Source organism: Chaetura pelagica, unplaced genomic scaffold (genome assembly GCF_000747805.2).
Source record: "Chaetura pelagica isolate M959 unplaced genomic scaffold, ChaPel_1.0 scaffold252, whole genome shotgun sequence".
Lineage (NCBI taxonomy): Eukaryota > Metazoa > Chordata > Aves > Apodiformes > Apodidae > Chaetura > Chaetura pelagica.
In genome coordinates, this window is record NW_009952359.1 from 153,698 (window position 1) to 174,632 (window position 20,935).

At 45.2% G+C, this 20,935-nt stretch overlaps 1 protein-coding gene across 1 annotated transcript in view; it reads left to right on the forward strand.

Moving 5' to 3' along the window:
- Positions 1 to 20,935, forward strand: part of RABL6 (RAB, member RAS oncogene family-like 6) — a 54,310-nt gene that overhangs the window by 21,551 nt on the left and 11,824 nt on the right. The window contains exons 5-10 of the mRNA XM_010007869.1: positions 676 to 767; positions 1,638 to 1,778; positions 2,655 to 2,760; positions 7,921 to 8,024; positions 17,766 to 18,109; positions 20,455 to 20,620. Coding sequence (XP_010006171.1) covers positions 676 to 767; positions 1,638 to 1,778; positions 2,655 to 2,760; positions 7,921 to 8,024; positions 17,766 to 18,109; positions 20,455 to 20,620 — 953 coding nt within the window. The remainder of the gene's footprint in view (positions 1 to 675; positions 768 to 1,637; positions 1,779 to 2,654; positions 2,761 to 7,920; positions 8,025 to 17,765; positions 18,110 to 20,454; positions 20,621 to 20,935) is intronic.

Sequence of the window (20,935 nt, forward strand, 5' to 3'; positions counted from 1 at the left end):
TAAAAATACTCTCCTGTGGGGAAAAAGTCTCTATGGGAACAGATGCTACAACTGCTTCTTCCTTCACAAATGTGGGTGCATTTTCCACTCCTGGGAAATGAGTGAGAATTGTTCCACAGGCAGCAAATTGCAGCAGGAGCCTTGGAAGCTGAGTTGTAACTAGTACTGTATTTTGCAGTGTGCAGGGTCCAGATTATGAAAAGCAAATCAGATACTAATAGATACTTTCAGCCCTGCATGGGAGAAACTCAGCAGAAACTGCATCCTGGCTTTATATACCAGAAGCATTAGAAGTACATTCAATATCTGGATCAGCAAAGAGATGGCATGGGATCTGTATTCTCTGTCCTCCATCCTGCAGCTTATATGGAGTTAACTTGTCCACATGGGATTTGGGGGTACGGGGGAAAGAGGAGGGGATGGGCTTTAGCATTTCCTGTGAGATGGGTTTTTTTGGAGACTCTCAGGTGCTTCGTGTCCTGCTCCTGTGGGCAATGAAAGCTGTGAGCCACCAGGTATCTTGTGTAAACGATGATGATGTGAAATCCATGGATATTTCTTATAGGAACTGTCACTTCAGAGAGTTCGCCTGTTCATCACTGTATGAGTTGTGTTCTGTACAAGTCTGAAACTGAATGAAGTTATTTACTGCTTCTTTTGCCTTTATTTCCCCAGGCAGAGTCAGAAATGGCTCTGGATGCAGAGTTCCTGGATGTCTATAAGAACTGCAATGGTGTAGTGATGATGTTTGACATCACCAAGCAGTGGTAAGGCATCTCCAGCAGCAGAAACCACAGGATTCTCCCTTGTTTAGTGAAAGCAAATCAGTTCTACACCTCTTGGTTCCCAGATGGACTTGAGAGTTAATAAAGTGCCTAAGGAGTTGAAGCAAGCTTGTATCCCTTAAAATAATAGCTTTATCTTCTGACAACTCATTTCATATGCTCCTCTCCTGGGCTTGTTTCAAACAAGCAGCCTGTGGGCTTGTGTGCTGTGGTTTCTGATCCATCCTGCTGTCTGAAGCTTGATAATTAGTGCTATCATGGGTGCAAAGCATGCTGGGCATGGCACAAACCCGTGCTCTTAAGGACACAAGGGAGACAGAAATGCTACTGAGAAATTCCCTGGAAGCCCGGTGTTAGTCAGGGTTATTTAAAGGCCCAAGGCTGCATTAATGTGCAGAAATAATGAGCTGTTCATTTTGCACATCTGCTGATGAGGGTGAGAGATATATGGAAGCCAGAGTGGAAAGAGGAGGTGTCAAGAGATGCTTTATATTTAAGCTTGTGCTTTACAGGTTTGATATGGGTCAGTGAGCCCGCTGAATGCGGAAGGGACTGAACCCTTTTCCTCTGCTCACCCCACACAGTTTTGTAGGACTGAGGGAAATGTTGCTGTAGGAGATGTGAAAATGCTGGCACAAGTGGATTATTGAACTTGTCTAGTGGTTTTTTAATAAAGAATGATGCAAACATATTTACATGTTAATGTATTTCTCTGATGGAGGAAAATAAACCACAGTATTGGAAGGATTTGGGGAAAAAGTCTTGCTTTGGGTTTTTGTCTGTGATTTGTGCATGGGACTGCTCAAAGAATGTTTCCTACTCATCTGCCTGTGTCTCTCTCCTGTGGTGAAGGACATTTAACTATATTCTAAGGGAGCTTCCCAAAGTGCCGACCCACGTTCCAGTGTGTGTGCTGGGGAATTACCGGGACATGGGGGAGCACCGGGTCATCCTGCCTGGTGATGTGCGGGACCTCATCGACAGCCTGAACAGGTGAGGTGGCACCAGGGTCATCAGACAGGGAGCAGAGCTTGGCTGCTCCCATCACCCCTGGGTAGCTGTGTGGCTGCTGGGCTTTGGATGCACACCACATTCACCCTTGGGCCCTCTGCCTGGCTTTTAGGCTTTGGTAGCTCCCAGTGTCTCCTGCAGCAGCCTCAGTTTACACATGGATTCTTGTTCCTTTGGTCTAGGAGCCTGTTCTGGGCAGAGTGTTAGCTATATTCCTGGAAACAGGGAGTGCCTCCCAGCATGTGCCTTTCTGAAGTACTTTTCCCAAGAAGTCACCTTCTTTATGGATGATCCCTGTTGTGAAAGAATCCTCTCCCTGCAGCACAACTGCTAATTCTGCTACAAGAGAGCCAGCTGGTGAACCTGTCTTCCTTCTGAGAGCATCCCCACACAGCATTTACTGGCACAGCCCAGTCATCCACCTCCCTTGCCAGCCAGACAAGAATTTCCCTATGAAGAGATCTAAAACACTCTGTTATTTAGTATAAAATATCATTTGATGGGTAGGATTCAATAGATTGTAGCTTTTCTCTGTGTTTTTAAGGCATGAAACCCCCAGTTTAGTAAACCAATGGCCCAATGTCCTGACATAGTCTCTCTTAGCCTGGCAGCCCCAGAACACTGCCACACAACAGCCACCTTCTGCCACCCTCCAGGAGGAGCAATGTGTGAATTTTGTCTGTCAACAAAATAAGGAGTCCCTGGCAGAATGACCTGCTAGTCTACATATGGGGGTTGAGGGGTTGGCTTGTAAATGAGGACTGCTCGTGGTATGTCATTCAGCAAGTACCTCTTCTGTGTGTACCCACTACCTGTCCTTTTACAGTTGTCTTCTCTCTCTCTCTCTGATTGAGGCAGGCCTCCTGGTTCCTCTTATTTTCGCTATGCTGAGTCTTCCATGAAGAACAGCTTTGGCCTCAAGTACTTGCACAAGTTCTTCAACATCCCCTTCTTGCAGCTGCAGGTAAGAGGGGGTGTTTCCCTAATGTGCTGGTTGAGTGGGACAGTTTTCATTTTCTTTGTTTCTGAGGTGGGAATTTGGGGTTTCTTCTGGTGTTAAAAGATCACAAGTAGACTTTTGTTTTCGTAAGAGTTGTTAACAAAATGATGTGAGTACATTGGTGCCTGTGACTTAAATGTGTCTCTGCTTCCATGAGGACTCTTCTCTGCTGTGTTTGCCAATGCTTACCTCTGAAGAAAGGCTCTAAGGTCATGAATAACACTGGCAAGAAAATTGCATCCAGTGATGCAGTTACCAAGTAAAAAATGTTACACACACACATTAGTTAAACTTTGTATTCAAATTCTGTTTGATTAAAACTCAGATGAAAAGAGATTTGGCCATGAACTTGAACAGTTCAGGGACACCTGCTGAAAATCTTTGCCCTTACAGTAACTGTTCTGCTTGGATCCTGTGCACGTAGATCCCAGTCTTCTGTTTCCTTCATAATTGAGGCTTCTGGTGTGGACTGAGAGGAAAGGCGAAGGCTGAATGGGAACAGAGGAATGGAATTCTCAGCTGTGGTCCTCTAGAAGAGGACCTCATGGGGTGATCATACAGTGGCCTTTTGGGATCTACGTTATATGCTTTTTGGAGATACACACGCCATTGTATCATTGCTTCCTATTGGATGGAAAAAATCAGGCAGTTGATCTTGATTGTGTTTCACCAGTAAGCGAAATGTTTGTGTGTGTTTTTATGCAAATAATCCCCACTGAAATGCTAGTTCAGAAGAAGCTGGGATATATTGGTGAATGTTGCAGTCCTCAGGCTGCACAGCAGAAAGAAGCAGGATAAGAAAACAGAATGTCTAAAAACCCAGTGAAACAAGTCAAACAATAATTCTTTGAGGAGGAAGTTGTAGAACTCTGAGCTATAACCCCAACTTGCTGGTCAGTGGAGAAGATTGAAATCAACCAGCATGGTTAAATGGTTGGGTTTATAACCTCAGATCCTATGGTAAACAGTGTGGAAACCACACAGAGTAATGAGTTCCCAGGTTACTTTTGTCAGTTTTCTAGATCTCTCATGTTTTTCTCAGATGGATGTTGATAAGAAATTAGCACAGCTTTCTGCCAGGTTTGTTTCCAAAAGCTGCTCATAATGATCCTGTTAATAGTCAGTATATGTGATTATTTTCCTGGCCATAGTTATAAGCAGGAAATACAGAAGCATTTGTAGTATCAGGTTTGCTTGGAAGCAGCTGTAGGATGAGAGTCTTACGGGACCTTTCATTTCAATGTGCTGTGTATAAGTAAACATCTGTTAATCTGAGACCGAAAGCTGTTAGGTTACTTAGGTAAGGTAATTGGCCCCAAAGCCAGATAACTTCTTGGACAAATCTTGGTCTTCAGGGCAATAGAAAAAATAAATCTGATAAAACCTTTAGCTCTTTGGAGAGTCCAGTGACAGCTTCTTAGAAGTGATGGAAATGGGGTGACCAGCCCACATTTTTTCTCCTTGGGGTGGCACTGGGGGTAATCCAAAATATCCAGGTGCCACATAATTAGACTCCCAAATTCTGGTGTTTGTTTTTTTTTCTCATGTAATGTAATTAAGTAATTCAGTACTGCAGAAACAAACCTGAAAAGACCTCTCAGTTTAGTTCCTAAACTGTGCAAGGAGAGACTTGGGTGGGCACATATAAACCATGCTTGGAAATATGTTTGTACTGTTCTTTGTACCTTGACACAGAAGGTGATGGTTGAGGACTTTGTCCTGTGCCAGTCATTCAAGGTCAGGGTGATCAGACCATAGCTGCCTGGCCTCTCCTTTGAAACAGCAGTGCTAAAACTAATTCCTGCACTTCTGTGCTCATACAGGGATAGCAGACAGGTGCTTTTCTGTGCATTCTGAAAAAGATCACAGCATGGGATCCAGTGTGGAGCTGGTCTTGCCATTTTGTGCCATGGCAGGTGATGCTGCAAATTTGGAGGCTTTTGGTTGCTTCCAGCAGACTTTGGGGCTTTCACTTGGTGTGAAATATCAGCCAAGATGTGCTGCAGTTAGTTTTTCCAGACCTGTCTGCATTTGTGCCACAGGTTTCTGAGCAGAGCTCCATGCTGCTCCTCAGCAGCTGCTGCTGGGTGGCTCTGGGTGTTCAGCTGCTCCTGAAGCCCTGTTAGGATTCTTGCCTTGGAGTGCCCAGGCTGGCCCCACGAGGCGTGATTAATAACCACAGTGTTCACACCTGTAGGAAAATCACAGCTAGTCTTAATTCCTAAAGGTTCTGCTTAAACCCTCAGATTTGCCGGTAACAGGCTCCGGAAAGGAGTAATGTCCCTGGCATGTTGGTGCAAAGCATGGTTAAAGGAGAGGAATGCTACCAGGTCTTAAATGCATGTAGGATTTAATCAGTCTCTGTTGAGCTCTGAGGTTTCTGTGCTCTCAAGGTGAAAAGCTTTTTAGCTGTGTGGGAGCCCCACGCTGTCTTTCAGCAGAGCTGGTGTTCAGTGCATGGGTTTGAAGTTGCACATTTCTGGGTTCAGCTTACAGTCATGCATCTTTCATTAAGAAAGTGGTGGCTGAAATTCATACCATCAGAACAGAGCATGTTCCCTCTAGCAGCCCGGACTCTTCAATTATTTATTAGCTCCTTTCCAGGGGAAGGATTGTCAGACCTAAGAGTGCAGTTTAGGTGTTGCTCGTGGCCCATATCATGTGCAAAAGGGATCAGGTCAGCTGGGCCTTCAGATGCTGCGCTGGAAGGAGACAAAAAGTTGTGCAGACAGCCGAAATTGCCTTTTGCCAGGAAGCACTTAAAAGTGGTATTCAGCCAAAGCACTGGGTGTAGCACATGATTTATTCCCTTCTTTTGGGTCATTGCTAAAAAATAAGCTGTTTCTTTAGCATTTTAATACCAGCATGGTAAAATAGAATTGATTTTTAAAGTATTTTGAAGTCTGTTGTTAGTGATGAATTTTTAGAAAATAAGATGCAACTCTTTCATAATTAAATCTAAGTTCTTAATTTACTGTGATCTCCGAAAACTGAAATGAATACAACTCCAGTATATGTCTTACTGCCACTTGTTTAATAAAAGCCATTGTCTCAGTTCCCAGAGTAAGCACTGGTAGGCAGTGTCCTTTCTGTCTGTTTATTTAGCTCATTTGCCCAGCATTTATTTCACTCATCTTAGGAAACTGAGGAAAAGAAGCAGAAAACTTGCTCCTTTTTTGTCTCATTTTTGCTTACACTGTATGAATAGCATGAAAGGATGAAATCTATCACTTGTAAAATTTTTTGTTTCTTGAATCTTGAATTAAAAAATACAGAATTACTTCTAAAATCTTGATTAGCACTTCTGTTTAGTGTAGCAAGTTTAACTGTTTACTAAAATTTTGTTACCACAATAAAGGGAATTTGAGTTAGCTAATTACTTAATCCTTCTTTGTATGCGTGTTAGTTGAAGTCAAGTTTCCATCTGCACAGAGCATATGAATATAATGAATAAAAATGACCTACCAAAGAAAATATGGATCAGGCCAAGTTCTTAACACAATGACAAAAGTGAAAATGAAGAATCTAAATGTCTTGGGAGCAGTAAATTAGCTTAAATTAACACAGACTCTCTTAAAGAAAAACTGTATCTTCCAGTAAATTAGCATGTTTAAAGGTTATCAACCACTATGAATCAATCACCTGCCCTTACAAATATAATACCAAAAAAATTACTTAAACCTTGCTTGCTGATTTAAATCATGGTGGAATTTGATATAAATCAGCCTGTCCCATGGAGGGCGCACCCAGACTAATCCCCTGGGCAGAGTAGTCTGGTCTGTTTGATACACGGCAGAGGAGTTACTTGCTCTCGAAATTTGTACACTTTCTTGATAGCTCCGAAGTTGTCATGTCTAGGAAACTGTATTGTCATTAGTATATGCAGTGGAGACTGAACACCATGGCTTTATACAAGTGTTTGTCTTCCCATAGGGATTTTATTCTGTAAATTATGTAGATTTCCTTTTGTGCTCATTACTCCAGTGGGTTCTTTCTGCAACGAGCTTGAATGTTGTCAAACATGGAATTAAAAATTCACCAGAGTTACTGATGCTAAATTTCAAAAATATTTGTGGTAGTAGAAAGCTTAAGTGTATGTTGAGAACAAGGCTGCTATAAAAGCAAAAACCTTTGCAGATTGGAGAAAACCTGCATGTTCTTTTGCCTCCTCCTGCCAGGGTGGTGGAGCAGCCTGGCAGCCTGTGGCACTGGTGCAGCACCGTGAGTCATCCAAGGAGCCTCAGCACAAGCTGTCCCTGCTGCCTGGGCCACTTTGTCTGTAGGCAGTGGGAGAGGGAGGATTGATAGTTTCAGGCACTGAACATTGTGACTTTGACTCCTGAATTGGGTGTGTAAACTGACTCACATGCCTGTTGCTCTGAGCGTCCCCAGGAGGCAGGGGCTTGCTGGGGGTAGGCAGCTTTTGATATCTTCTTGGTGCCATCCAGGTGCTTGGGAGTTGCAGTTGATTTTCAGCCTATTCAGCCAGCACTTCCCTTAGCTGAGGTTTTTGCTTGGATTCTTTTGGAAATGTGGAAGGGGAACGACTGAATTAAGTTGCCCTGTGTTACATTAATGAAGCCAACTCACTTTGTTGCACACTTGAAATGGACAGGAGTGGGTGTCCCCCATTTGTGGGCAGCAGCTGAAGGCAGAGGGGTAGCGACTTATAAAATTTCATGGAGCTGACTGGTTGTGCTCACTCATCTACCCTGACAGTAAAAAACGTTACTGTGAGGAAACTGCATCAGCTGGCCCCTACTCACAGAGGGGCTTCTTTAGCACACGGGAAAAGTACAGGATCAGAGTGAGCTGTACTCTGCAGGAGTTGATACTGGCGATGCTGTGTCTGAAAATCACACATGATTGGTGTGAACATGATCGGTTTCTAGTTGAGTGTAGCTCACACAACATATTCCTTTCTTACCCACATTAATGCGCTTCTGCTACTGCTTCAGCTTCCCTTTGTGCTTCTGTATTTAAACTGAACACAGTGAAAGGGACCAAAGCTCCTGTTTAATTCATTACTGTGGTGACACAAGATCTCACTGTACCCTGTGAGCACACAGAGATCTTTTACCATGACCCTTCCTGCTCAGACCCAGCTTGTTTTTCTTTCTTCAGAGGGAGACGTTGCTACGGCAGCTGGAGACGAATCAGCTGGATATTGATGCAACTTTGGAGGAGCTGTCGGTGCAGCAAGAGACAGAAGATCAGAACTACGAACTGTATGTCACTGAGCAATCTGTCTAACCTCTGTAGCAGTCTGTGTTTCAGGGAAATGTTGGGCAGCCCCAGCTGTGGTATGCTGCCAGACTGAAGGTTCTCAAGAGTAACATTTATGGTTTCCATGGATCTTGTAAAATGTTGCTTTTAAGTGGCATCACCTCAAATAAAGCCTGAACTTGGGAATCTCTGTGAAAGGGGCTGGTTCCTGCAGCACGTGATCTACAAGAGGGCAGTGGAGGTGGAGCTGAGCAGCACTCCTGGAGGCAGCACATGCTGAAGGGATTGTAGATGAGTATGTTGCAACCTCTGATGCTGAAAGGGGATATTTTCCATCTCTACTGCTCAGAACACAAGTTTTTGGGGTTTTTTTTCTGGCTATTGCTTTCCTGTTTATTGTGTGTCTTATGATAGGCAGACAGTAATAGCAACAACATTGTTGTCTTTTGTTCCCTATGAATACTTCTAGGCTCATCACTGAAATTCTGTTTAGAAGAGTGGCTAGTTCCTGCTGCCTCGTGCTTGTTCAGTGCCCTGTCTGTTTGCTTGCTGCTTGAAATGAGCTTTTTTGCCAGATTAGCTCCACAAAGCCAGTACATCTGTAGCACAGTGAACAGGAATCTCTTCAGATTTGTATTTTGTTGACAAATGCATTCTGTGAATTCCCACTGCAAGTTCCTTATTGCAGTAATGTGCAAGCCAGAAAAAGCAACCCTGGAATGAATTGGAAAAGGATTCTTTACAGGCAACTTTATTTGGAAGTTGGAATCAATAATTATGAAATGTTAATGCATAGCTATTTTGACAAGCATTTTTCAGACCAAGTTTCAAGTTCTGTAACCTTGCTCAGTGATATTCCTTTGTGAGAGCATTGAAATGCCCCATGTACACACAAAGCAGCACTGTTTCCAGAGTGTTCACCTCCTTCCTTTGCTTAGGGGCAGGTTAGTGTCCTCAAGCCTTCAGCAATTTTCTTGATGTAGCTACTCAAAGGACTGGGATGTGTGGGCTGTGCTGTCAGATTGTTTTCCAGTACTTCTGTTTATTCAGCATCACTAATGGGAAGATGGTTAGAAAAATCAAGAGTTGGCAGAGCTGTTCCAAACTCGTACCAGGAGGTCTTGCTACTTAGTCATCTCTCACCCTTTCACCAGCTTTAGCATTTGCTGGACTCTCGTATGTGCCAGTTCAGCTCACAACTTTCTGAATTAATCTAAGCTGGGCTGGATCTGAGAAGCATCTCCTTAACACTAGACTGCAAGGGAAGCAGCAGCAGTAGGGGACTGGCAGAGGTGGAATGGCAAGACCAACTAGTTCCAACAGTGGATGTCAGACTGCATTATCCCATCCAGTGTAACCACAGCACCGTGCACCATTTCATAATACTGGTGTGCTTCCCCTGGCAGAGAGTACTGTGTCTGGGCACGTGCTCCTGCAGAAATACTGTCATTACTAAAGAGTATCATTTGCAATGTACTGGCATCCAGAATCCTGGGGCCAGGCTGGTCACCTTGCTCTTGGCACTGTGCACTGACAAATCAAAAAGCATGTTCTGGCCTTGCGTGAGCTCAGAGGAGCTTTCGGTGCAGTTGGTGCCCAGCATCACCTCAGGCGTCACTCTGGGTCATCTGCAGAAACTCCCAAGCCAGAGAAACATTTGAACCACATGTCAGTGCCCTGTTATTCTCCAGCATGGGAGGAACAGGAAAGAGGGGTGCACCTGAAGGTTCAGGCAGAGCAGCTGCCCACCTCCTCTCCTGGGAGCAGTAGCAGAGGGCTGCTGCTCAGTTGCTAGGTGGGCTGCCATTGCGGGGGGCCTAATTCCACTCTTAGGCTGCATAATTGACTTAACATGGCCTAAGGAATACCTTAGCCACCATACCTGACAGCAGTGGAGTTGCTAACATGCTAACAGCAAGACTTTTTCCAAGGATTCTGGTTTAGCAAAAAAAATGGCATTTCTATGCAGTTGACCAACTTCAGCTTTCACTGCACATTTATGTCTGTGTACTGAGACCAGTGTGCTTTACTTTCAGAAGGTAACACTTATTTATAGATAGTTATTGAAAATATCCCTGGATGCTTCCTGGCTTGAGCCACTGATCCCAAAAGAAAAAAGCACTGGGCCATGTCATATCCAAGTACTTTGATCACACTGACTAAAGGACAGTGCTATTTTAGGATTGTTGTCTCTGCATCCCAGGTAGAAACAATTAGTCTGTTCCAGTAGCACCTCTCTGAAACAGATGAGCTTCAACTCCAGAGTTGAAAAGTGTACTCTTACTGTGTTAAGTTTTTATCTGCAGGCTCAAGTCCTTTAGCAGAGATCCCAACTAAAAGAACACTCATATGTTAGGGAACTCTGAGTAAAGTCCAGATTGTTAGTGAACAGCTTAGGCTGGTTGGACACCAGTTAATTGTGGAAATCAGAGCTTGCAGCTTGGGGACAGATCTGCAGTGCTCGTGTCCAAGTTTGTCTATGCCCATCATTTTGGGATTATCATCTTTGGAGCAGATGTCACAGTGAGCCTCTGGAGCATTGTGCTGGTTGTGTTTATGCTGTGTGCTGGAGCAGAGGGCCTTGCTGACCCTTGCCAGATGTGAGGACCTTGTGTCAGCTGCTTTGGTTAAGACAGGAGTTCTGGTGCTGCTCAGCAAAAATTGTGCAGCAAGGTGAGGTGTCCTTGGGCAGTGGGAGCTTCAGGCCGTGGTGTGGCTGCTGCAGCACCTCCTCTGAGGTAATTCCTGCACTCCTGCCATAAAATCAGGCCGTGGAGCAAGGGGAGGTGACAGCACTAGGACATCTGTGCACATCTAGTAGCTGCTCTGTCACAATAACCGATGCTAAATTGGGATTGGTGAGAACAGAAAGAGAACAAGAACTCTTCCTCCTGCTGCAGCTGGGCACCCGAGGACAAGACATCATTGCTTCAAAATGTGTATCCCAGAGAAGACACGAGGTGGCACACAGCGCTGCCTCATGCCTTACGTAAGCTGTCCCTTGGCAGCGCTGCCGAGCTCTGCCTGGGGGAGACACGCTGAGCTGCTTCCAGCTCCTTCCCTAGACTGTCTCCTTGCTGCTTTGCCACACCTCCTTCTCTGGCACTTTCCTCTTTAAAAACCATTTCAGCTCTTTTTGAGCTCCTCAATTCTTACTAAACAAACAGCAATGTCTTTTTTTACTTGGTTCTGAATTTGTACTTAATTTGCTCATTTTGTCCATCTTTAATCATAGCCAGCTTGTCATTTGTCACAAGGGAAACTGTGTTCCTGTTCCCTCACTGAATCGAGCACATGGAGAAATATTTTTTCAATAATTGTGAAAGCTCATCCTGCTGCACATCCTTATTTCGCTTTTAGGAATAAGCTGCTAGTGAGGCATTTGCAGTAGTTAATAAGAAGCAGTTTTAATGTATAGTTTTCATGACCTTTTATCTTTGGCTGCATTTTTTTCTAGTATTACTCTTTTTCTAATACCAAAAGGCATTTAATTCCAAGGGTTAAGTAATCAACTCTCTTTGAATTAACTGCTAGAGAGTAATATAAATTAGTCAAAATAAATACTTAAATTATTTTTCATGAGAAATTCCATCTTCTCTCACACTCAGTTTTGAGAAGCTTCAGGAAATTGAAATCTATAAACCACTGTGTGATTGTTTGATTTGGACAGTGGAACGTGCTGCCCAAGGAGGTGGTGCAGTTGCCGTCCCTGGAAGTGTTTAAAATAAATACAGATGTGGTGCTCAGGGACAATGATTTAAGCACTGAACTGGTAGATCAGGTTATGGTTGGTGGATTTAGGTTATGGTTGGACTTGATGATCTTCAAGGTCCTTTCCAACCAGGATGATTCTATGTTTCTATGATTTATAAGGATTCAAAGTCCAACAGGAATTCTTCAATAGAAACAAGTTTTCAGATAACTCACTCCTTGTGTTTAAGATCTCTTAAGCAAGCTGTTAATTTTGTAAAAATATATCCATAGCAGTTGGACTACAGGCTATCTGAGATACTGTGTGATCCAAATTACAGCTTCTGCAGCAGCAGGGCCTGTCCCAGGTTTGCTGTGTCACAGAATTCCTTCTGGGTACTTTCCTGGGCTGCTATACAGCTGTCATCTGCATTGTCTGGTCATCCTGGATAGCCATGTGCTGCTGTCCAGGTGGGGAAGATCACTGAATCATCAGATCATTTTGGTTGGAAAAGGCCTTTAAAATCATCCAGCCAAACCATTCACCCAGCCCTGCCAAGGCAACCACTGACCCATGTCTCTCTTGACTACATGGCTTGGAAACCCCTCCAGGGATGGGGACTCCACCACTGCTCTGGGCAGCCTGGGCCAGGGCCTGAAAGCCCTTTTGGGGAAGAAATTGTTCCTAATAACCAATCTAAACCTCCTCTGGCACAACTTGAAGGCCGTTTCCTCTTGCCCTATGGATGATGGACCAGTGACTGCAGCAAGGCATTTGCACTCTCCTAGTGAGGACTCTTCTTTTGGGAGACATGCTCCCTGAGTGAGACAGCTTTATTCCTACAAAGTCATTGATTGGGGTTTTGGGTTTTATTGGTTGGTTTGTTTTTTCTGCCTCAAGTACTGCTGGTAATTTTGCAAGAACTGTGGTGCTGAGTAACCCCAGCACTCTGCTGCCTAGAGCTGTTTTCTTGGATCTTCAGCTATATGGAAGTACAGGCCTGGAGTCACACTGGCTAAAGGCTGAATTATTAGTTAGGAAAGTAAAATCACTTTCCCTTTCTCTTCCCTCTTCCCAACTTTACAGTTTCCTCTTGCTGTGAATCACTGTTGCCATCATGCAGATCAGAAGTCAGTATGTACTAGGTGGGACTCTAGATCATGGGTTTTCTGTGGGGCTGCATTAAGAATGAATTGCAACTAAGATGGTAATAATCAGTTTTGCTAGAGAAGTATAGAACATGAAGTGTGTCCTGTATCTTGGGAGGGTTATCCTGCTGCATCCACGTTGTGTCAAGAGGAAAACCTGAGGAGCTCCTAGGGAGAGGCTGTACCCTCCAAGGCCTGGGCAGCAGGGTTCAACCCCCCATGGCAATTCATTTCATATTCAGGGACCTGGGCTTAGGAGGGAATCAGGTTCTGTACATTTAATGAGCCCAAAACAAACACATGGAAATGTTACGCTCAATAACCCCAGTTAAACTGATGTCACATGACCTATTAATCTTCACTTTCACAATTAATAAAATAACCCAAAGTCATTCTTGCCACAGGAAGTACGTTTGAAAAACTGATCACGGTACATTACAGCCAGTAGCCAAAAAGCTTCAGGCTGCTCCTGTCTTCAATAGTCAATGAACATGAGTTCTGACAATTTTAGGAACTGTGAGGCTAACAAGCTTTTTTGTGCTTTTTTGTTTGTTTGTTTGCTCTGGGAGCAGAGCAGCAGTAACTTCAGACCCTGATGAATACTTGTTCATCCAGAGCATGTTCATCTTTAATATTGCATAAAAGTCTCCTTTTGCAAGCAGGTCCAACTGACAGTGAATTATTCAGGGGCTTTGAGGATGTGGACTTGTTACTTGGCCAGAAATGGAAGGACTGAAAGGTGAGGACAGATAACCCAACCCATCTGGTCTTGCAGGGCACATTTGCTGTCTCTATCTCCTAACTGAAAAAGTGTGCTCAGGTCACAAATGACCTCATCTTGTGCTTTAATAGGACTTGCTCCTATTGTGCAACCTGGTCTAGTGGTAGGGTTCCCTGCTCATGGCAGGGGGGTTGGAACTAGGTGATCTTCAAGGTCCCTTCCAACCTTAATGATTCTATGGTCTGCTACACCTCAAGTGGACATGAAGCTGTTTGTTTCACAGTAAGATTTTGAGTGAGTCCTTTTGTGACTGACTGACAAAAAAGGTACAACAAGGAACATTATGGCCAGATTGTAGAGAATATGAGGAAAAAACTGGCAGGTTTGGCCTGGTGTGTTCCCAAAATAGCCACATTTGTGCCTCTGAAGGGTGTGTGTAAAGCCAGAGAAAAGCATTCATGCATTATGTAGTATTTTCAAAGTGTGGAGGATGTTCAACACCTCCACCCTGGAAATTACTGAGAGCTTCCTGGCAGCATTTTCATAGATGCTGTTTTTCCACCCACCTCTTCCACAGAAAAGAGATACGAATATGAAAGTTCAGCAGAGCTGGTTTATGCAGCCTGTGTGAAACCAGTATCAGACCATCTTTATTTCCCGGTGTCATGGCACACAGCACAGTGCTTGAACCCACGTGTATGATTGGGGATGAGGAAGGTGACACAAAGCACACATGCCACAGCTCTCCTTGGTGATGTGCTGGGGTAAGAGCCTGTGTCACACTGTTCCCAAATAACCATGGTATTCTTTTACTAAAAATAACTTGCTGTCTCTTGCTCCTATGCCCTTTACACAGTGTAGGTGAGGAAGGCATGGGAGCACAGGTGCAGAAGCCTGTATGTGTGTTACTCTCCAGGCTAGCTGAGCTGGAGGGAAGAATGACACTCTTTATACTTCAGTTATGTAGCATTTTTTCCCTCCAGCTTTTTAAGTTGATGTATTTCTGCAGGAGAAACAGGTGGTAGTCACAGCCCTCCCTCCCTCTGGAGCTGGCTGCTTGCCCAGAACAAAGCAGGTTCTTTCCAAAATGGGCAGTTTTGGTAGCACAAAGTACAGTAAATCTTCAAATACCATGATATTGTCAAGAATGCCCTGTGCTTCGTTGGGTCCAGCTTTAAGTACTCCTTGAACTTCATATTTTGTGTCCCAGAATGACTATATATGTACTTTATATGTGCTTCATACGGGATCCTCGTTCCTTAATCTTCACTGTACGTTTGTCTTCTCCTACATGCATCACCCTGTTGCCTTACTGGTGGGACCCAGCATCCTGATTAGAGACTCAGAGTTTGTTTGGTTCTGTTTTCCTATAGCATCAGTGATTTAGGTGCTCACACACGCAGCTGGAGAGCTCAGCTCTGCCAGGAAAGTGGCAGGGCTGGACCTTGGATGCTGGACATGGCAGTGCCTGAGCCTGTTGGCTGTTGCTATAAACTGGAGGGGGGGGCGGGGGTGGGGCTTGTAGGTCAGCTGGGATTAATCTCTCCTCACAGTTGAGTGGCAGGAGTCTTAATCCTGAGCGGGGCTTGAGAGGAGAACTGAGCCCCACAAAGCAGAGCTGTTCAGTGCTCCTGGGAGGGAGCTGCAGGTCCCATGCCAGCAGGTCTCATGGGTGGCTGTTCAGGCCGTGGCAGTTCACAGGGTGTGTGTATTCAGAGTATTTGCTTTTGTGGACAAGGGCTGAACTGCAGGTACCTTTGGTTTATCTTTCCCTCACCACAGATGCTTTGCACAGTCTGCCTTGAAGGATGCTGAGTGGCACCTGTGGTGACCCCCTCCTCGGGGAGGGAGTGATGTGCCATTGCTTGGCCTTGCAGTGCAGTGACAGATGCACTGGAAATACACAGTCACATGCTTGTGGGGGGTGCACCTTCCAAACAAACCTGATGCAGTCTCCACAGAGCTCAGTGCAAGTTAAACTCCTTTATGTTTTCTCTTTGGTGCATAATCCATGTATCATTTTTAGCAGAACATGTTGCACAGCCCACCCGAGCTACTTTTCCCCTGGGTGGGAGAATGCTGGAATGGATGCTCTGTCATGTGCTCTGATCTCCACTGTGCTTGTTTTGTTGTAGCCAGTCTGCTGGGTGGTGTAAGCCTTGCCCCAGATCCTTGGGGAAGCACCAGTGAGACTTGCACAGTGTGGCACTGATTTACCTGCCTTGACAGCAGTGGTGGGGGACAGGCAGTGGATGGGCCATGAGACAGCCAGACTCCTTTTCTGCTCCTGCCCGGCAGCCTTGCCTTTGCAGCCTTCAGTCTGGTCTTCTAGAATGAATGGACAAGTCTTTCCTAGCTGTTCTCATGTGCTGAGCTTGAAGAAGGAACACTTGTTTCCTAGCCCTTGAGCAGATGACTGTTTCTTTTGTACTGTTGAATTTCTTCTTGTCTTTGTTCTCTGTTGATGCTGCCTCTTAGCTTGCAACCTGCCAAGCATTTCACTGCTCTCTGTGCCACTTCATGGATGAGAGGAAGTGGCTTCCAGTTAAGCCTGGGGAGGTTTAGGTTGGATGTTAGGAGAAACTTCTTTACAGAAAGGGTTAATAAGCACTGGAACTGGCTGCCCAGGGAAGTACTTGAATCACCATCCCTGAATGTATTAAAAAATTCTTTTGATACGATACTTAGGAACATGGTTTAGCAGTAGGCTGGTAGAACTAGGTTAATAAAGTTAGGTTAAAGATTGGACTGGATGATCTTACAGGTCTTTTCCAACCTGAACAGTTCTATGATTCTGTGGAAATGCTGAAATGTATCTCAAGACTAATCTTTGACGAACTCTACCAAGGGTTTATTTCCTAGCTAATACTGCTTTTCAGTGCTGCCCTTTAGCCAGTTCCTTAGTTAGGAAGGACTTCTGGTTTTCCAATTCCAGTAACACCTTCCCACGGGTGTTCTATAAGGGCTCCAGACATGGCTGGTCACAAAGTATATCAGGTTCCTCCTTAAGATAGGAAATGATATCTCAAGAGGGTTTTGAGTCTTTTAGCTCCTGCTGTTTGCTTGCTGCTTGGCAGTCATTGCAGTGAAGGTGTCTGGCTCAAGTCCCTGAAGGATTAGGTTGTGCTGTATTATGGGAGAGGAGTCTCTGCTTTAACATACTCAGAGTCTGGAGCACAACTGAGTCTGTCTGTCTTGCAGAAGCAGTTGAACCCAGGGCCTCTGTGCACAAGTTCGTTAGGCTTAATGAAATAAGAGATAAGACCATGACATTTGCTACATTTTATACATGATACTTCACTTTGGGTGTCCTCTTTATATCTCTCAGATGTGCTGCTTGTAGCAGGTCTTATTTTGAGACCATTTCAAAGTAAGAGCCTGTATTTCTGTTAAGTGTTTCTTTTCCAATGGCTTGTGCAAAACGTGTGAAAGAAATGGGCTGCAGAAGGGGGCTGCAGCAGCATCAGGCTTGGTTTCCTTTTTGAAAAGGATAGAGCATTTCACCCTCTGTAGCAGTACAGACTTTAATGCTCTTCTAGTCAGGAATCCAGCCAGGGCCACAACTTGCTTCAAAGCTTCTGCTTGGCTTCTCTGCCTCCCACACAGAGGGGGTGTGTGCAGCAGGAGAGGCTGCCCATGTATCTGCACATTGCAAGAAGGATAATTGCAGTCAGACCTCTGTGAGCCTTCTGAATAGCTCTTTTCTTTTGACATTCAAGGATTCTCTTCTCAAATCCATTCTTGGCTGAAATAAGAGGTTTTTACAACATTTGAGTTTTCTTGAACACTCGGATCCCTTCTTCAGAATCTAAAACTGTGCCATTCCTGTAGCACTTACTCCCTTAGGGACATATGTCCAAGAACTGACTGAAGGTTGTGTTTCAAGCCCTGGCATTTGTTACAGTCTCTCTAGGGAGTTCCCAGCAGCATTGCAAGTGCAGGTTTCATCCTGCAGTGTGCAGCAGGTTGGGATTCTCCACACCTTGATGTAGATGGGGTGAGTTTAGCTCACATGCGTAAAGCAGATTTATTGTGGCCCAGGGAATCACAGCATCACCAAAAGTAGACCCAAAGCAGATCCCTCCCGGCTCAGCACGGAGCCAGAGCAGTCCAGCATGGTGCTTAGTGCTCTCTTGGGCATGTTTGCTCCATTCCTAATGTTTGCAATTTTTCTTTCCTGCAGCTTCCTTGAAATGATGGAAGCCCGAAGTCGAGGCCACACGTCGCCACTAGCAACGAATGGGCAAAGCCCCTCCTCTGGCTCCCAGTCACCCATAGTCCCTCCAAGCTCCACATCCACAGGCAGCTCCAGTCCTGGCACCCTACAGCTCTCCACAAGCTCCACCATCTCTTCTGAACCTCCCCCATCTTTCTCACCAGTGCCTGCACCTGAGGCCCAGCAGCCACATGCGCCTCCACCAGCGACCCCCTCCCCAGCCCCTCCAGCTGCAGCCCCAGCACCAAAGCGCAGCATCATTTCACGTCTCTTTGGGACATCCCCTGCATCAGACCCTGCTCCTCAGCCAGGTAGGTGTGGCATCTAGGCAGGGTGTCACCCATGGGCGTTTCTCTGTTTTCCTTTCACTTTCTCCCTGTGGGAGGCAGAGCAGACAGGTGTCTGGAGCACAGGAGGTTCCACATAAACGTGAGGAAAAACTTATTTACTGTGAGGGCGACAGAGCCCTGGGACAGGCTGCCCGGAGAGGTTGTGGAGTCTCCTTCTCTGGAGACTTTCAGAACCCGCCTGGACACATTCCTGTGTGATGGACTCTAGGTGACCCTGCTCTGGCAGGGAGGTTGGACTTGGATGCTCTTTCAAGGTCCCTTCCAACCCCTAAGATTCTGTGATTCTCTGTCTGAAGACCACAGGCCCTGTGCCTGTGCAGTGTGCGTCCAAGGAGAGATGCACTGCCGCTCTTTCTCCTGATGGGCATTTTGGTTTGTCTGGAATGGGATGGGGACTGTGTTGAGGCAGCTGGATGGTGGGACTGAACACACAGGGAACACTAATAACTGTTGGCTCCTTACCAGGAGCACACATTTGTCTTGAAAAGCAAGAAAAATTGTTAGAGAACATATTAGAAGCGCTGTCTTCACAAAAGTCTGGCAGCTCAAGAGGGCTCCCTGTGTGCTAACAGAACAGTGGAGTGCTGTTTTTAAAGGTCATCCAGCCAGAAATGATCACATACATCCAGCCTCTGCAGTGGATTTGCCTCTGGGGAAATGTGCTCCTTCAGAGAAAGTCTGAGGTGGAGGGCAACCCACCCTGACTGCTTCCCAACATTCGTACAAAATGGAGCAGAGCAGGGCGGCGTGTGTTCCCAACCACTGCCGGATGAAGTTGCAGGGCAGAGGCATCCAGGGTTTTGTTGCCTGCACTTTTGCTGAGCTGGACCTTAATTTGCCTGTCACATTCACTTTGTTGGCAAATGTAACTGGAGCTGCAGAGCTGGCACTGCCTGCAAATGATTAGCATGACATGATTCAAATCACCCTTTGGAAATACCTTCCTTCTCAAACTGTCAATCCCTAGAGCTCACAGACACCCACAGAAAGAAAGGAGGAGGTGCTGGCAACACAGTTTGCAGTTTCAGATGTTGAGATCTTTCAGTTTTAGATCTGTACACAGTGTTCTACATCCTGAAGCCATTACCAGGTATGACACAGGATACCTATTTCAGTTACTTCATGACTCTTCCTAGTCAGAAACAAACAAACAAGAGAAAATGTTAGAAATCCCTTGTCAATAAAAAAAACCTTGGTAAGTAGAAAAAAAACAAGTACCTGTGTTATAATCTTTGGGTTTTGTTGTGGTTTTTTTTCTTCTTTTTAAATCTATCACTTAGCTTGAGAACTTGTTTCAAGCTTGTGGGCTGCAGTCCTGGTATCTCAAGGGTGCTTTTTAGGAGAGTTGCAAATGGCAGCCAGGAAAAGCTGATCTATTGGTGTTAGTAGGTTTATGTAGCAAGCCGAAGAGCTGCACCTCTACTGGAACAGACTAGCTAATTGGAAAGTAGTTGAAAAAGCCACTGTCACAAAGTAGTATTTTCTTTTTCTGTGGGAGCTGCTATTTAAGCTTTCCCTTGAAGTCTTGCAGTAGTAATTCTTTTGTCTGTGTTTGTTCTTACACCAACACTGCTCTATGGCACTAGTAATGGTGTTATTTGTATGCAAAAATGATCTTGAAAATTATACTAGGAGAGCAAAATCTAAAAAAAAAAATAAATCCCAAACTTGTTCACCAAAACCAAAAGAGCTTAGATGTGAATTGCAGTCTGGGCAGAAGAAGATGACTGAACATTGCAAATTCTGAAAAGGTTTTAGGCTTCCTTGTTGTGCTAATTTCATGAGATTTCATCCTGAGACCTTGAAGATGGGTCACAGTGCCTCAACAAATAGGCTCTCTTAAAACAAGTCTCTATTTGCCATAGCTCTTGAGGTTTTGGTTACAAAGAGCATCTAAAAACTGCCCGTTGCAGTTGAAAAAGCAAGAGGAGGTGAGTGGGTGAACTGAACAGTCTGGAAAAGGTGACAGGATAATGGAGGGCCATCAGGCAGGAGTGGTGTAAAACCTGGCTGTGGGATGGTCAGTCGTAGCGTTCACTGTACAGCGGAGTCAGCCATATGCTAGAGAGTTTTTCAAACTATTTAAGAGCCTGGGTCAACCTGGTGCATTTCAAAGCACAGAGACTGTGTTGTCTGTGAGTGCCTTCATGTCAGATTCTGGTTTGAGTCATACCCTTCCTCTTGGTGTGTAGCCAAGGTCCTGCTTAGTGGCTGCTGCCACCCTGGGCAGGGTAGATCTTTAAAAAGCAAATTTCTGTCTTACTTGTGGTGAACCCTATGATTTACAGCTGCTGTTGCTAACACAGATCCCGCTGCCGCCACGCCTCCCCCCCACCCTGAAGCCCCTGCAAAAGTACAGAGTGTGGAAGACTTTGTTCCTGATGACAGCCTGGACCACAGCTTCCTAGAGGACCCAGCCCCACAGAGGGACAGGGGGAAACCGCAGCCAAAACATCGCATGGACAGTGAGAGGTAAGGAAAGGAGGATGGAGGGAGGGCAGGTCAGGGACATGCCTGGATGTGCAGCCTGAGCCATGGCTGGGGCCTGGCTGACCTGTTGAAACTGTTCAGAAAGTGATTGCAGAGCAATGAGCTGCAACCTGTGGCCAGTATGGACCACTGCTTTCCCAGCTGGGCTGTAGTCAGTCATAGCATGCTCTGCCTCCTATTTATAGAATCATGGAATCATAGAACTATTCAGGTTGGAAAAGACCCTTGGGATCATCGAGTCCAACCATCATCCCTCCTCTACAAAGTTCTCCTCTAAACCATATCCACATGATACAC